The sequence below is a fragment of the Carassius auratus genome, chromosome 12, assembly GCF_003368295.1.
Source record: "Carassius auratus strain Wakin chromosome 12, ASM336829v1, whole genome shotgun sequence".
In the NCBI taxonomy this organism is placed as follows: Eukaryota; Metazoa; Chordata; class Actinopteri; order Cypriniformes; family Cyprinidae; genus Carassius; species Carassius auratus.
In genome coordinates, this window is record NC_039254.1 from 7226513 (window position 1) to 7243637 (window position 17125).

General features: G+C 36.9%; 2 protein-coding genes across 7 annotated transcripts; both read left to right on the plus strand.

Annotated features, from left to right (window-relative positions):
• LOC113111661 (uncharacterized) lies at positions 1–5281 on the plus strand. Of its 6 annotated transcripts, none has more exons than XM_026276628.1 (16): positions 1–253; positions 1435–1539; positions 1890–1965; positions 2347–2503; positions 2575–2620; positions 2705–2763; positions 2867–2902; positions 2998–3050; positions 3233–3365; positions 3614–3831; positions 3932–3977; positions 4109–4174; positions 4281–4340; positions 4421–4509; positions 4809–4903; positions 5022–5281. In XM_026276628.1, exons 1-16 carry the CDS (start codon positions 217–219, stop codon positions 5054–5056), a joined length of 1311 nt encoding a protein of 436 aa, XP_026132413.1. In that variant the 5' UTR covers positions 1–216; the 3' UTR covers positions 5057–5281. The 6 variants fall into 6 exon arrangements, 5 of the variants coding, with proteins under 5 accessions (XP_026132413.1, XP_026132414.1, XP_026132412.1 ...); XM_026276629.1 differs by having other exon boundaries at positions 1462–1539; XM_026276627.1 differs by lacking the exon at positions 1–253 and adding an exon at positions 260–1350.
• A 1104-nt stretch (positions 5282–6385) lies between these two features.
• On the plus strand, positions 6386–17125 carry LOC113111664 (RING finger protein unkempt homolog). The gene is made up of 15 exons (XM_026276635.1): positions 6386–6641; positions 7185–7394; positions 7476–7652; positions 8285–8415; positions 8511–8646; positions 8820–8937; positions 9467–9551; positions 9708–9931; positions 10997–11062; positions 11155–11323; positions 12149–12247; positions 12377–12562; positions 12845–13029; positions 13432–13692; positions 15624–17125. Exons 1-15 carry the CDS (start codon positions 6490–6492, stop codon positions 15783–15785), a joined length of 2361 nt encoding a protein of 786 aa, XP_026132420.1. The 5' UTR covers positions 6386–6489; the 3' UTR covers positions 15786–17125.

Genomic DNA, 17125 nt, shown 5'->3' on the forward strand with positions numbered 1-17125 from the left:
TTCATCACCATCCTCTTCATCACCATCATACCATATGGGTTCCCAAAGGGGCGGTAGTGACTGACTAATGTGCATTTATGACAGGTGTTACCACTGAATGTGATTCACATTTCCTTCATGAACCAACCTTGGGAAAACAAACCTTTGATGACAGGTTATTAGTGTTTGCTTTCAGTGAAACTGGATGTAAGTCGTGGAATATGCGCGTTCACAATAATGCCTGCAAAAGACCCGCTTATCGAAACACTTAAAGGTACGTCACATCCTATATGTTATCATACACTTTAGGTTGCACCTGACCTTCGATGTGCTGTTTTACTGATGATTCGTTGTTCTGGTCTGAAGATGACGGGCTTCTGCTCGCTGCTCGGTTAGCAGTGGTGCTGCTAGATAATGTAGATAGCTAGCATACTTGTTTACGCACTCAGACTAACGTTAGTCGTTTTGATGATTGGACGCGATTTTTAAATTGCTGCTCTATGTAGAATAGACAGGCTCATTTGCAACATTTTGTGTGTTTGTGTAAATCACGCGAACCAAATATGCTAAACTTACATTTTATTTAATAAAAACACATTTGACTATTTTGTCATGGTAATAAATGAGGATTTTAACCAGCACGAGGCCACAGCAGTATAAAAATGTAATAGAACTGTCGCTATGTAATACCTTTTATACAACAGTTCTATAAACAAATAACAATAATTAACATTTCTCTGAACCAATTAACCCAAAAACCGGTCTGAAACAAAAACGTTTTATAGTCAGTACACTCCAGCTACATTTCAGGTTTTCTATTTCCACTTGAAGGAAACCATTAGGAAAAAAATAAATAAAAAATCATTGACCTTAGGGCTTAGGTCATCCAAATACTATGAAGTCTAACTCTTTTTTTAACATCTCTGTGACATTTTATGTGCAAATTGTAATAGAAATCCAAGCAATCTGGAGTTTTAAATGACGGCGAAAAATCCTCATGCAGATTTTGCTTGTCGTTCCAGCTAATTTGTGCATTCACCAAAAGAAAGCTGCTTATTGGTTTTAGTGTGACTGTGCAGTTGTCCAAATGTCAATGCACAGTTGATAATAGACCTTTTTTGCTAATGCGACCACACCTTTATATGTGTAAATGTGATGCTCATGGTGTTGCACACTAAAAAACAAGTGAGACATGATGCAACAGCAAAATGCATCTGCTTGATACATGTGCACATTTACTGAATATTAAAAGGAAGCTCAGAAGGAACGGCCCGCTATATTCCTGGGGTAAACAAAAGACACAAAGCTGTGAGCTCCAGGGCAACCGAGTATGCCAGTGTGTGCTGTTTTGGTCTGGGTTAATGAAGCAAGGTCTGTTTCACATACATTACATAATATCTTGTGATTAAAACCGAAAACTAACCATTAACCATCGTCATCCCTGTTTATTCCCAGTGTGCATTCTGAATTTGAAATCTGCAGGAACTATAACTGACTCCAACCCACACCTGACATCCTGCTGTGAGCTCCTGGAACTTATACTGCGAAAGGGACTACAGCGTGAGCTCCACACACCAACACACACTCTCTCCTGTACACCTGCACATCATCACATTTATGTTTCTCATGATTTTATGCATGCAATGATTCAGTGTACACAAACATAAACTATCAGTGTAAGCATTTCTTTACAAACCTAAAGTGTTAGTTGGACAAGATAGCAAAGGAGAAGCAGGAAGTAAGTTATTTTAGTATCACTGAGATTGTTTTTATTAATATTTTGAAACAGTACAGTTTTTATTTCTTCTTCATTTTAATATTAGTACAAATTTTAGTATGCAAGCAAATTAAAGTGTATGCATGTGATGCTATGTTTATAACACAATGAATTTAATCATTAATGTTTTTAGAGCCTGTTCTCAGTTTGGCACATAGAGATTACTGGAATTGTTTTGAACAGCTTCTGCATCACGACACATGTGGCAGGTGAGTCATTATGCACTTATTGCTTCTCATTTTTAGCATAACATAACGTAGGTTTAAAAGTCTAACTTAAACATAAGACAAAGAATGAAAACGAACGATACATTATTGTTATAATATAAATAAAATAAAAAAAAATAGTTAATCTTGGAAATAGTTATTTTTGTCATTCCCTAATTGTTATGCTGGTAATTACACTAATACTATATATTAAATTATAAAAATGCCAAATGCATTTTCACACTCATAATGTATGTTTCCTTGTTTTTATATTTGAAAAATAACTTCTTTTGATTAATCACAGCCACAGATTTGCTGAAAATGGAACAGAGAATGCATCTAAATGTGGTCAGTCTGATCAGAATGCTCTGTGTGCTCCTGAAGGTTGAGTTCAGTTTCTTTGGCCGTGCAGCAGACCACAGCCTGCAGCAAGCTCCTCACCTCTCAAGGCCGAGGACGCTTCTTCATACGGCTCATGCTGATGCGGAGAACCCTGGGAAATGTCTTAAAACACCTGCTGCACACAAACAGAGTCATCGAGGTTAGTAGATGCTCAAGTGATGATTGAAAATTGTTTTTACAGACAATCAACATCATTTCTTTTCTTCACAGTGGTATTGCCCTAATGTTGCTATTCTCACAAATGAGGAGTTTGTTGGTGAGTTTTTATTTGGTCAAGATACTTCAGCAGTTACATACTGGTTGTTTTGCTGTAATTACTCTCTCAAATGTCTCCAAACAGAACCGTTTCTTTCGCTGTCTATGGTGCTGTCAGAAATGAACTTTAATATCAATATTGAGGTATGAACTGCTTGTCCCCTTCATTTTGCGTTATGCATCATTGTGCTAAGTTTGAGATCTTAATTTCTTACTAGAAACTTTCTATTTGTGACATTAATCTCAGAACTGCAGCTTCTTGGATGAAAGCTGGCTGCTTCCGGTACGATCTGAATGTTCTTATTGTATTTGATTTACCTGTATGTGCATGAACAGGTCATGCCGAATTGCATGTTGCAAACCTTGCTTGTGTTTTAGGTGCGTCAAATCTACGAAGCTGTTCCCTGTCGAGAGCTGGGGATGGCCCTCAGGTTGGCACGTTGGCATGTCTTTTCAATTCTGAATGCTGCACTTGTCCAGGGCTTTTTTTTCTAAATTATTATTTGTGCATCACCTTTTTGCTGTCAAATACACATTGCACACTTTTGATTTTATAATTCCAAATCAGTATTTCTATTCATATCACATATTTTAATTATCTTTCTTTTTAAAGGTACCTAGATGGACGCGTCTTTGTACTGGACCTGCTTCAGGGTAGTCAAGCACAGGTGGATATGTTTGCCGAGCCTGGTGACATCATTGATGAAATGAATGGGATATCACTGAGGAATGCTAGCAATGGGCAGGTCAGAAGTAATCTTTCGTTCTGCATGACCCAACATATCATCATAAATTAATCTCAGAGACAGCTTTATATCTGTGTACTCTGGGATATGCTGTGCCTGAATTGATAATATAATCATGATAAGCTTCATTGTGCTTGCTTATTCATAACAAAAGGATGGAAAAAAGCTGCTGTTTTCTACAAAGCGGATGATCAAATAAATGCACAGCTCAGTTTTTGACTAAGTTCACACACTTTTTCCATCCAAAGGCAGGTGTGGTTCTGTCTAAGCTGAAGGGTCAGCCCCTTTCCATTCACTTGATACGTTGGAGAGGAGAAGATGGGTCTATCTATCAGCCACTGGTCAAACACTTACGGCAGCTCAAACAGGAAAAACCCTCACTTCAGTTTGGCCCAAAACCAGCCTCTCAGCAGGACAAAACTTCGGGTCAGAAGAGAGGGCAGACACAGTGTGTGAAAGACGGCAGGTACACTCAATAAAGATTTCATGTATGTTTGCAATTGTATTAGTCACAAATACCATATACAGCCTCAGCCTGTAACTGTTTGATCATGTTTCATTAACAGGATCCTGTATGGCGTGCACCTCTTAGGAAAAGCAAACATAGGAATGGTACAGTAGTCATGTAAACACCTCTCTTTCTGGTGCTCTTGTTTCACTTTAATCCATGCATGTGTATTTTTGAGTCAATATGTGATCCTAAAGCATGTGATTATTGAATATGAATGTTATTTTTGTTTAAGCATGGAGATAAGGAGGTCCTGCAGCATGCCATTCCTGTGGTCCTGCAGAGCAGTCAGGCAAGAAAGGTATATCTACAATTGAGCAAGTGAGTTTTATGTAGAAAGATATGTAAGCTAATTTTAAGACCAGGCCTTTAATATATCATGCATGCTTTTTGATTTCGTCATTTAGGAAGTGCTGCTGGATGTAAAGGAGACTCATCTTACCTGCATAGATAAGTCAAATAAGCAGGTTTGTGTTTTTCAATGTAATTACAAATAACTTTGGTTAAAGGCTAGTAATTTTAAGTCAAAGTTGCCTCTTTTGATCAGGAGCTGTTTCAACATCATTTCCCTGAGATATCATGTGTTGGGAGGTTTGGAAGCCAACCGGATTTAACCATTTTTGCTTTTTGTGTACTGTAAGTATTTAGAAAAAATGTTGTAGATGGATGTTGATTCAAGTCATTAAAATTAAATGCATGGCATGCTGTTTTATGCTAAGCTTTCTTTCTTGAAATGTCCAATGTTTCTCTCAGATATGAAACTCTCTTTCAGTTAAAAATCAGATAATTACTAGCTTTCAGTATTCAATATGGTGTTGGAGTTTGAATAAATGGCAGACTGGTTATGAGACTGGTCTATCTGCATTCCATTTGCTTATAAGCGACGTTTCTTTAAGGCTTTTTGTTTTCAGTACTAACCATGTAATTGGTTTCAGAGATTCACCGCAAGCAGGCAAACAGTCCGGCTTCTGTTGTGTGGTCCTACAGGCTGCCACAAGTAGTGAGTGTGAAGAGATAGTTAACCGTATAGGTGAGTGTGAAACCACTTAAATTCACATTGTTGATTTAATGAAAGAATTATGTCAAGTGCTGATAATGAATATCGCTTATGTTTTTTATTACATTTTTTTTTTTTTTTATCGCCACAGCCGCTGGGTTCAAACATACAGAATGGTTTGTCTGAAAATTCAGATCTTGAGTGGATGGAACATCTTCTGCGTGTGCATCAGGTGTTTTTGAGCACAATACATGTATTGCATTGTTATATATTCTATATTTACAATATAGTTTATCATTTGTATTAATAGTATATTGTATATGATCGATAAAACCTTATTGTAATATCCTGTATTTGTGCATTGTTGTTTTGATAGAAATATATTAAATACTGAGTCTCTTTTTGTTAAAAGATTTTATGCTTTTATTAAAAAAAAATAATACACAAATATTATGAAACGTTTAAAACAAACAAGAAATTGAAATCAACATTAAATTATATGGACACACTGGAGTCCAAATGTGTTGTAATTTTGATTTATTTATTTTTGCATTTAAACTTGTAAATGTATAAGGATTTAAACCGTTTTATAAGCACAATAAAGGAAGAAAAAATAGAATGAAATCAATAAATTCACCATTCTCCACTACTCTTAAAATAATAATAAATAAATAAAAATGTCTCCACTACTATTAGTCTCTAAACAAATACTATATGTGACCTTGGATCACAAAACCAGTCTTACATCTCTGGTGTATATTTGTAGCAATAGCCAACAATACTTTGTATGGGTCAAAATGATTGATTTTTCTTTTATGCCAAAAATCACTAGGATATTAAGTACAAATCATATTCCATGATAATATTTAGTAAATTTCCTAGCATAAATATATCAAAACTTAATTTATCTAAATCTTCAAATAGTATCTCAGCCAAATATTGTCCTATCCTAACAAACCATATATCAGCTTATTTATTATATGGTGTATAAATCTCAATTTCAAAAATGGACCCTTATGACTGGTTTTGTTGTCCAGGGTCAAATATGATTATGTATTGAGCAGGTAAACTCAAATATACAAAAGGACAGATGTTCTTGCTTTCATTGTACACAAAATCTTCTTAAGAATATTTTCAAATAATGAAGTGTAAATTTAAAAAGCAGGGCAGGGACAAACATCCTCAAGTGTTATGGAGTTTTTATCATTAATAAATCACTATCAGGTTAGGAGACCTTTATCTGAGAGGCGCGACTTTGAATTTGAAGCACATCTCGCTCTTAAATGGGGGATTTAGCTCTGTTAGTTATCTCTAACTTCACTCTCGTATGACGTAGCAAGGTTCATGTAGTGAACGAGTCTTTATTTTAACTTGATTCTTTTTAATGAATCAGTTGAATCAGTCCACGCAACAAGTGGTGCAAGCATAGAACTGAAATGGTTCGAGCGGCGTTCGAATCGAACTGTTCAAAAGAACCGATTCTCTCACTACTGCGACGTCATCACAATGGCCCGGAATTTCCTCTTTGCCAGATCTGGCGCATGCGCATATCGAAAAAGAATGCGGACTTTGCAGCTCTCCCAATATTAAATTGTTTGATGGCCATAATTTGATAAATCATGTCGAAAGCACCATCTCAGGCCGGTTCTTCGGGTGCCGCGGCCAACCTGGGACCTTCACCGTCCTCCTCCTGCTCCTCACCCTCGGCAGGCGGCACGACGTCCCCCGCTAACGTGCTGCACGCACAGCCCGAGAAACCCCAGCACTACACGTACGTAACGAAACACCTTAACACCCACCTGATCACTCATGCAAATCACATATATTTCATGCATCAGCAATTTTACACGCCTCTGATGAGTTTTTATGGTTGTTATGAGCTGGATCAAGAGCTTTGTTTTAGAGGCCTACTAGTGCGATTGTTTGTATGTTGCATTGATATGATGTTTTGAAAGATGCACTTGAGCATCCTGGCAAGTAAACAAAATAAAGAATACAAACTACACAGTGCTTCATTAGTCTAAAATGTAATCGTGAAATCATTGTTACATCTACCAAGATCTCTCATGAAGCACCACGGAACTGCGTGCCACACTTTTTGATCAATGGATTTGCCTTTGTCTAGTCGTTCATTGCTGTATAAGGATCTAAGACAAATATTTTATAGTGATTCTTCTAAAAAAAAATTAAAAAAAACTTGACTGATCAGGGCTGAAGCTGAGCTTTGCAGGACAGTTTGGGCACCTGTTTTGTTAGTTTTGCAACTAACCCATTTACTCTTCATCACTCTTCCCTTCTATATATCTGTGTTCAGGTATCTGAAAGAGTTTAGGACAGAGCAGTGTCCCTTATTTGTGCAGCACAAGTGCACTCAGCACCGGCCCTTCACCTGCTTCCACTGGCACTTCCTGAACCAGAGACGACGGAGGCCGATTCGCAGACGAGATGGAACGTTTAATTACAGCCCTGATGTGTACTGTGTTAAATATGACGAGGGCACAGGGATCTGTCCCGACGGAGATGAGTAAGAGCCAGCACAAACTCCTGTTTAAAGTCACATTGTCTGAATTTATGCTAATGACTTTCTGTATTTATGTACCGCCAGGTGTCCATTTCTGCACCGGACGGCTGGGGACACAGAGAGGCGGTATCACCTGCGGTACTTTAAGACTGGTTCCTGTATCCACGAGACTGATGGGAAGGGCCACTGCAGTAAGAACGGCCCTCACTGTGCCTTTGCTCACGGCTCCCATGACCTCCGTAGCCCCGTCTATGACATCAGGTAGGACATTTTAAAACTTACAGATACTTTCTTTTCTTTAGGACACAAAATATGCATTTTTAATTAAAATGATTTATTAAATTGCATTTATCATCACAATTCACAAATGTTCAGTAGTTTAGAGTAGATAAGATTTTTGTATTGTTTTTTGAAAGAACCTCTAATGCTCACCTAGGCTGCATTTATTTGAGCAAAAATACAGTAATACTGTGAAATACTATAATGATTTAAAATAACTGTTTTCTATTTGAGTATATTTTCAAATATGATGCAAAGCAGAATTTTCAGGATCATTACTCCAGTCTTCAGTGTTACATGATCCTTCAGAAATCCTTACAATATGCTGATTTACTGCTCAAGAAAACAAATAGAAAACAGTTTTGTGTCTAAATGCTTATGTAAAAAACTGTGCTTTTTTTTTTAGAATTCTTTGATGAATGAAATGCTAAAAAGCTAATTATTTACTTTGTAACATTATTAATGTCTTTACTGATCAATTTTTTGCATCTTTGCTACATAAATATATTCGTTTAATAAAAGCAATCATACTGACCTCAAAATTTGGGACAGTGGTGTTCATTGTGGATATTTTTCCTTGGGACTGACACTTGTATTTTGAATGTCTTGTTAAGAGAGGTTCAGGTGTTAGAAGCCCAGTCTTCTAGTGGATCGGTTGAGGGAACATCTGGAGAAGGACAGTCAGGAGTCGTGGCCAGCACTGCACTCATAGAGAAGATCCTGAGTGAAGATCCACGCTGGCAAGGTGAAAGCAGCCTCTCCACATGACATTAAAATGAACCTAAACTACATTCATATGTCATTCTTCATGCCGTTCTGTGCTCATTTCTCCTCATGCAGACAACAGTTTCGTGCTCTCTCACTACAAGACTGAGCTTTGCAAAAAACCTCCGCGGTTGTGCCGTCAGGGCTATGCATGTCCCTACTATCACAACAGCAAAGACCGCCGGCGGAGCCCTCACAAACACAAATACAGGTCTGTATAACAAATACTTGTGTTCTTTCAGTAGAACACAAACTGAAAAAGTTTAATCGTTTGCTCAGCAGAATCTCATTAACCTAACCTCTTTAATATTTAGCAAAGGGTTAATATTTCTATAATTTTTGCGTGTTCTCTGATTTAAATGGTGCTGTGTTTTGTTCCTGAAGAGCCCTGCCGTGTCCCTCGGTGAAGCACAGTGATGAGTGGGGGGACCCGAGTAAATGTGAGAGCGGAGAAAGCTGTCCGTACTGCCACACGCGGACAGAACAGCAGTTCCACCCGGAGGTATTTCACACTCAATCTAATGCTAACCGACTGCTTTTACTGTAAGAACAAGGGCATCTGTTATCTTGCATGGCAATTGGATGTAATATGATAAAATAGCGACTGTTGGATCATGTTGTGCTTGTGATGCTCATTAGGGTTGCTATTTTTTTCGGCCCTTTGGCGTAAGTGTCTTTTTTTTTTTAGATGGTGTCTGTTTAATGGTGTTAATGTTAGTCATAGCTGTGTCATTACTCCTGATGATAAGATTTTCATCGGGCGAAGGATAAAACATACAGAAAAAAAGCAAACTGAGCTTTATCCTGTATAGGGATCGGTAAATTAAAGACTCTTAGATTAAAAAAAAAAAAAGCAAAATAAAACAACATTAAAATAATTACATTTATATTTTAGGAGCTGAAGGTTCTTCAGGGTTAAATGATCTTGAGCCCTCTTAGAAGACATCCTGATATTTTTTGTGCGCTTTTGTAAAATCAAGCACCACTAATATTTTCTTATTTTATCTAATTATAAACGTTTTCCCCCGCAGATCTACAAATCCACCAAATGCAATGACATTCAGCAGAGTGGCAACTGTCCGAGAGGGCCGTTCTGTGCTTTCGCTCATTTAGAAAGTAAGCTTACATTTTGTTATGCAAAGTTATCATGTGATGATGCTATTTAGACTGCATTGTATTGGATGTTCTCCAATCTTTCATGGTAACTTATCCAGTAGAGGCCAGTTGATTGTAAATGTGCTGATTGTGTGTGCTTTCTGTTTTGTTTCTCAGAAGGGACTGTCAGTGATGAGCAGCTGGCCGCACAATGCAGTTCACCTCCTTTTGAATCTTCCTGCTCCGCTTCCTTAGAAGACTTCAATCAGAGTGGGCCGAATGTCAGCACAGAGGAAGGGCTGCTGGGAAGGGTTCTGTTTGAGGAGTCCTCCAGTCTTGATGCCAGTCCTGGAGGAGAGGGGGGTTATGGGAAAGCCCCTGGGTTTGAGAGGGAAGACCAGGTATAGCAATAACACTTTATTAATGCATTTATTGAAAGGTGGTGGTAAGTGTTTTTGAGATAATTTTCATACAAAACCTGGGAATTTTATGATTCCAGGCTAGGGAAAAGTCATACAAATTACCGTATTTTCCAGACTATTAGTCACACTTTTTTTCATAGTTTGGCTGGTCCTGGAACTTATAGTCAGGTGCGACTTATTTATCAAAATTAATTTGACGAACCCAGAGAAATGAACCAAGAGAAATAAACCAATAGAAAACATTACCGTCTCCAGCCACGAGAGGGCGCTGTTGCCTACACTGAAAACATAGAGCGCCCTCTCGCGGCTGTAGACAGTAATGTTTTCTCTTGGTGATTGGTTCTAAATAAATGTGGCTTATAGTCCAGTGCTACTTATGTTTTTTTCCTAATCATGACGTATTTTTGGACTGATGCGACTTATACTCAGGTGCGACTTATAGTCCGAAAAATACGGTAATAATCTTTAAGTCTATAAAGATACGTTTTTTTTCTCTCGACTCAAAAATATCTAATTGGATAGCATTAACATGCAGTTTAGTTCAAAGGCTGCAAAAATAATAATATTGTGAAACATTATAACAATTTTCTATTTAAATATATTTAAAAAGGTAATTTATTCCTGTAATGTCAAAGCTGAATTTGGAGAAGCAATACTCCAGTCTTCAGTGTCGCACAATCCCTCAGAAATCATTTTAATATGCAGATTTGATGCTAAAAAAAAAAACATGTTCAATGTTGTTCTGTTCAATATTTTTGTGGAGACTTAGTTTTTTTTTTTTCAAAAGGTTCAAATGAACAGCTTTTATTTGCAATCGTCTGCAACACTAACTATTTTAGTGTCATTTTGATCAGTTTAATGCATCCCTGCTGAGTATTAATTAATTAAAAACAAATCAAATGACCCCAAACTTTTTAAACATTAGTGAATCTCTTTATAAAGTAAAACTTGGATTCCTGGACCAAAGATTGATAGCTGACATACAAATGAACATATGCCCCAAAAATATCCATAAAATGAAAATAAAACATATTTTTTATACAGGCCAGGTATAGAAGTTTTTCAATGGAGCAGCGCAGCAGAGACTTTTCATCCATGCACAGCAAACAGGTACTGAAGCTACTGATTCAAGACAGACACGAATGAAAATCACAAGTAGTCCAAGCACCTTTTGCATTGTTCCCTGTTGTGTGTTTTTTCAGGATTTGTTGGTGTTTCTGCCCGTTGGCAGTCCTCTCAGTATGTCCTCCAGCATACCTTCCAGTCTGGCAGCCACCCCACCCAGCCCTGCACCCCCCGGCCTGTCTTCAGGCATGAACGCCAACGCACTTCCCTTCTACCCTACAAGTGACACGGTGGAGTCTGTAGTGGGTGAGTGGAGATAGTTCATCCCATTGTTGTTTTGGGCCAGATTTACCTAACAGGTCAAATTATCAGTAGAGCACAATTTCATTCAAGTCAAGTCATCACCACAGCACGTGCCTTTGTGAATGAAATTCTTGGGAGCATGCTCCAGAAATTGCAGAAACAATTAACATATAACCATACATACTTCCATAGGTGAAAATGTGCAATATGCACATGCATATAGTCAGTACACATAGTGAACTATTAGACATACAGTTAGCACTACACATTATACACTATACACAGCATTTACACATTCTACATTTATGTAGCACCAATGGGAGGGAAATGTGATTTACTGACAAGGTGCACATTTAAAGAACACAGGCGCAACATCTCATCTCCATAATGACCAGCACAATCTACCAAGAGCATCGCAAATTACTGACAGCTTTAAATAATGCCATAAATACCAGTGGACTGACGAGTGCAAATCTTAGTAAACCGCGTTGCAGGATTCATTTAATTACTCTCCTCCCCTAAATTTACAAATCGAAAGGGAAACTCCTACAAATGTATATTCAATAAGGAAAGTCACAAAAAAATGACTATAAAAATAATCACACCGTTTCAGCGCTTATTTCCCACTGCATGTCTTTAGTAAATCCTGACACCAGCACAAGCTGAGAGTAAATCTGGCCCTATATATGTTATTATAAAATTACTATTATTTATTATTCATTTGTTTATAATTGTGTAAAAATCGACATAATTGAGCTTCACTGTTAAATAGAATGACATAAGATTTCTGTATTTTTTAAAACGGCGTCTGTTTCTTTTTTTGACTAGAGTCTGCATTGGATGATCTAGACCTGAATGACTTTGGAGTCTCGGCTCTTGAGAAGAGTCTAGAGAGTTCTGCTTTACCCAGCATGGGCCTCATGTTAGGTTGGTGACGAGTTTAAAGTCATATAAAAAAATAAAAAAAATCTGTAAACTGTAGTGTCATAAAATTCAGCATTGACATTAAATGTCAAATTTTGTCTTCCGTTCTGTTTTTGTGATCGTTTTCCTCAGGAGGCAGTCAGTTACAGAGTTCAGCACCTGTGAACATCCCTGGCTCCCTCAGTGGCTCCTCCCCTTTCAGATCGCCCTCACCTTCTCCACCAATCAGAGCCCACCACTCTCCATTCCTCTCTGCACAGTTGCCACAACCCAGCCAATCAGAGAGTAGCTTTTTGGGGACCTCCCATGGTTCTTTAGGTTTGTGTTATTGTCATTAATTTTAATCACAGCTGTATTTTAGCGCCAAATGAGTGTTTGCGTTGGCAAATAGTGTGTAATATTTCTTTCCACTTTTCACTGTTATGTAGCCTCTATCAGAATGAGTTTATAGCTTCTGTGACATATCTAGGTCAACATTCTTGTTTACAAGTGCAATTACCAGTTGTCTTTTCAATGCAAAGCAGTTTTGTTTTTGCTGTAATGAACTGGGTCGATTGTGTGGCAGATCCAGTCAAACTTGATAGCTTTTTGTTTTTGTAGGCTTAAATGGCATGAGCAGCAGTATTTGGGAACATTTTCCGACAGGCCAAAGTTCGCCAGGTACCCCTCCTGCCCTGCTTTCCACAGGGAGCATGTACACTGAGGCGTCACGTCTTAAACAGGAAGTGGAGGAGGCACACAGGGTGCTGAAACACTGGGACCACAGCTGGAGACAGATGACTCAGGTCAGACTCCATCTGTGTTTGCGCGTGTGTTTATGTGAAAGCAGTGAGAAACTGTGTACATCCAGAAACACATTTCACACTTTTACTATATATATATATATATATATATATAAAACATAATATTTGTATTATCATTATTTTGTTATTTTTTCGTCAGCACTATTTCTTGATATTGTATTGCATTATGTTTTGGAACACATCCAATGTAAAGGTCATCTAAATATGTGTCTGCTCAGGGTCAGGAGAAATGAAACTTAAAATTTCTATTTGTTATTTCAATTGTAAATTCCCTAGGACAGAATTCACTCATAACATATAGTTACTAATAAATTCAATCATATGATTTGTTGAGCTGTAGTATGGTTAGTGTTTTGACTGTATGTTTTCTATTACCTGCTGCAGTCATTGGCGGTTTTAAAAGCAGATGCAGAGGACACTCGTCTCTTGGCAGGGCAGCTGGGTGTGGAGGCGGAGCGTGCACGGCGGGCTGAAGTGGAGGCGCAACAGCAAGCCGCTTTCCTGGAGGAGGCGCTAGAGAGCCTACGGCACGCAGAAAACCCACATCTCCAGCTTCACCAGCTACAGTTACTGCACAGACTTCCACTGAGCTCCATCTGCAGCCTGCAGGCACAGGTCTGCTCCTGCTTGCGCACTGTAGAACAGGTAACGCGCACACAACTGATAAATCTCCCGATCAAACTGTCATGAAATATCTGGTTTCTATTTCATTCAAAAATCAAATGAAGTAAAATTTTAATTGATATTTATATCATTAAGAGATTGAAACTTTCATGCTTATTATTTAGAATATTTAATATAAAAGCATTATTGTATTATATTTAGGGCTGGTAATTTAACGCGTTAATTAGTTTAATTATGGAGAAAAATAACACGTTAAAATTATTAATGCATTTAATGCACTTGCCCCGCCTCGGACCTATGTGGATCATCTGCCATTTCATACCGTCGATTGATGAATAATATAAGGTAGGGCAATAACTTACTGTGGGATGGAGCCTAGAAATTGTCCCTAAAATTCAGGATATGGGGCAAAACACCTGTTTTGAGATTGTGTCTCATGTTTACATCACATAATTAAAAAATATCACACGAGAAGTAGGCTAAGTGCAATATCACACTACTGCAAATGTGATACTCATCTTATACAACAGTTCATTAAGAAGTTACGGTGTTATTTTAGACACAATGTTGTCTGTTTTGCTAAATTTTGCCAACCAGAAGATAAAGACAAAGCTGAACTGTTATTCTCCGAGCAACCCACAGCGGCATTTAATTTCTTAATCCACATTTTGAACGAATCTGGTGAACAATTTGGCACGTTGAACCATTGGCATATGTGTTGGCTTTGAAGTGGCGCTGCACAGACCGATCAATGTATGACATCAAAGTACCGCGAGAACGATTCAAAACCACGGAGTCGTCTGCTCTTGCGGTTCTTTGATGTCACACACCGATCAGTCTGATGGTGATGATCCGCTTCAAGTCAAACAAGCCTAATGATTCAATGAACCATTCATAAAGAACCATTTACTTCACTCCTGAATGAGTCATCTGAATGAATCAAGTGAATGTATAAATGACTCCACGACTTAATAATTAAGACATTTACCATAACCTATTGGCAGTTTTAGTTTTATTTAAAGTATCATTTCATTAAAGAAATAATTTCATATTTTCATAGTAATCATAATAAAATTAACAAAATAAATTATTAAAGGTATACATCACACAACCAAAAATGAAAATCTTGTCATCATTTACTCACATGATCCAAAAGAGTAGCCTATATGTAATTAATTTTATCAAACAAAGTATTTCTTGCTGAACCTACTTTTTGTAATGGCTGTTTGATGCTTTACACAACAATGACTTTAAATTATCTTTTGGGAGTAATTTCTACATATTTGATGTGCAATTAATTTGATTAATTAATCACCACATCATGTAATTAATTAGATTACACATTTTAATCGCTTACCAGCCCTAATTATATTGCATTATATGGTAACATTCCAGTAAAGTCCCATTATTTAATATTAGTTAATGCATTAATGATAACTAAAGTGTTACCCACAATATTACAATTTATATTAAATATCATATTTATATAATTACAATTTCTTATATATAAAAACAATTGTGCTTTATAATATTAGTAATTAAATGTAAAAAAAAATTATAGTGGGTGGTCAAATTTAAATTTATTTTCAAATAAGAAATAAATGTATAAAAATGTATAACTTGAGTATAATTAATTTATCAAATTATCATATTTACTTGAAATTGTGCTTTAAAATGAAATAATTGCTTAAGATTAAATGTAAATTATTTTTAATGAAAGAGGGGAAATGTGCTTCATTGTAATGAAAATATTACATTCTAAAAAAAAAAAATAGGGTTCATTTGCTAATAAAAATGCAATTTCTTTCTATTTTCCCTTTTCTATTTTGGTAAAATATGACCTTGACATTTCTTTGAGGTTCACCTAGTAAATTGATGTACCAGTAGAACCCAGTTAGATTAATAATAAGGCATGTTGGATTGCATTGAATCGCTCTTCTCTCTTCTTTCAGGCTGTGTTCAGGAAGCAGAGATTATGTTGTGTATCTTGCGATGAGATGGGATCAGTCACATTGCCATGCCAACATGGCCTGCACTGCGAACGATGCGCAGCGTCAACCGAATGCCCGCTGTGCACCGAACACCAGCAGAGCATGAACATCCCACAGTCATAATCCTGATCTGCTATCATCCACACACTAGACACAAACCCTGACCCCTCACTGGATCTCATTCACAGTTCACTCAAAATTCACATTACAACTACGACTAAATGTATCCTACAGAGCCCAAAGCCTTATCTTAGCTAAAAGCTGAGACTTAATTGATAAATATGATCTACATTGGTTAATATTGACCATATCAATAAGACATGCCATATCCTTTACATTAGCCTGCAGTCTGTTCTAGACCTCAATGGGACCATTATATTTTCAAAAAGAAAGAAAATTACTAGAGAAACTGACATACATCAGCAGTTTGTGATATTTTCAGATTTATTGTGGGGACACAACATCATGGATACAGTATAATAATACGTGTATGTCACATTGTAATCATTTTCCATGTCTTATAACATGAGCAAATATAACTTGTATTAGTATTCAGATCTGGTCTAGCACTAATAATTTAGTTCTTGCTTACGTGACACAAAACACATTTAGAGATTTTAAGTGAAGCTCATGATACCAAAATCCCATATTCCCTATATGCATTATATAGAAGCATAACACATACACACACACACATATATATATATAGTAAGACAATCCTATTCTTTCTTTTAAAAACACGTTTAAATTGAAATGCAGAATGTCTTTCCAGAACATTCTGATATGTTTACAGTAGAAATGCAGTTTGTGCATCTTCAGTGCAGCTGAAATGATTTTTGTTTTTTGTTTTCAGATGGGGAAATTTCATAATTAATACAGATTTTAGGATAGTTAGTAGCTATATAGGAAATTTACAATTACATGCATAGGATTTTTTTAAGGAGAAATTCCAGGGAACTGCTATACAGCAAAATGGAAAATAAATACGGTTTCACAGCTTTTCGCTCTCAGGTTTTTTTTTTTTTTTTTTTTTAGGAGTGCAAGAGCAAGAAGGCAGACACTCTTTTTAATGTAATTCCTATAATGTGCATATTTTATTTAAAGCATTGATTGAATAATCAATATTACGTACCCAACTGCAGCTTTCCATTCATGTAGATGCATTTTATTTGAACACATGTCCAACAACAGTGAAGACAATAATTCATGTGCACTATTAGCAAACATGAGAGCATAAGCTACGGCTGTCGACGAGGGCCTGACTTCAGTGTTTCAATTTCTTTTGATGATTTAAAATGAATTCAGTTTGAAGGCACAGTTATATGGGATGCTCAACAGATGACTTCCTTTGAAACAGAGCTTCACTGTGAATTCAGAAATCACCTGCTCAGTTTTGTTCATATACAGTGTTTCAGTCTGATTTTGTAAAAGACAATAAACAAATGTATATTTTTGGATGAAAA

Bases quoted from the DNA above. Each gene is read 5' to 3' on its own strand.
- LOC113111664 (XM_026276635.1), top strand. From the start codon at position 6,490: ATGTCGAAAGCACCATCTCAGGCCGGTTCTTCGGGTGCCGCGGCCAAC. The intron at 9,932-10,996 runs GTATAGCAATAA...TTTTTTATACAG, and splicing joins GGTTTGAGAGGGAAGACCAG to GCCAGGTATAGAAGTTTTTC. The intron at 12,248-12,376 runs GTTGGTGACGAG...CGTTTTCCTCAG, and splicing joins CAGCATGGGCCTCATGTTAG to GAGGCAGTCAGTTACAGAGT.
- LOC113111661 (XM_026276627.1), top strand. From the start codon at position 1,188: ATGCATCTGCTTGATACATGTGCACATTTACTGAATATTAAAAGGAAG. The intron at 3,978-4,108 runs GTACAGTAGTCA...TTTTTGTTTAAG, and splicing joins GAAAAGCAAACATAGGAATG to CATGGAGATAAGGAGGTCCT. The intron at 4,341-4,420 runs GTTTGTGTTTTT...TCTTTTGATCAG, and splicing joins TAGATAAGTCAAATAAGCAG to GAGCTGTTTCAACATCATTT.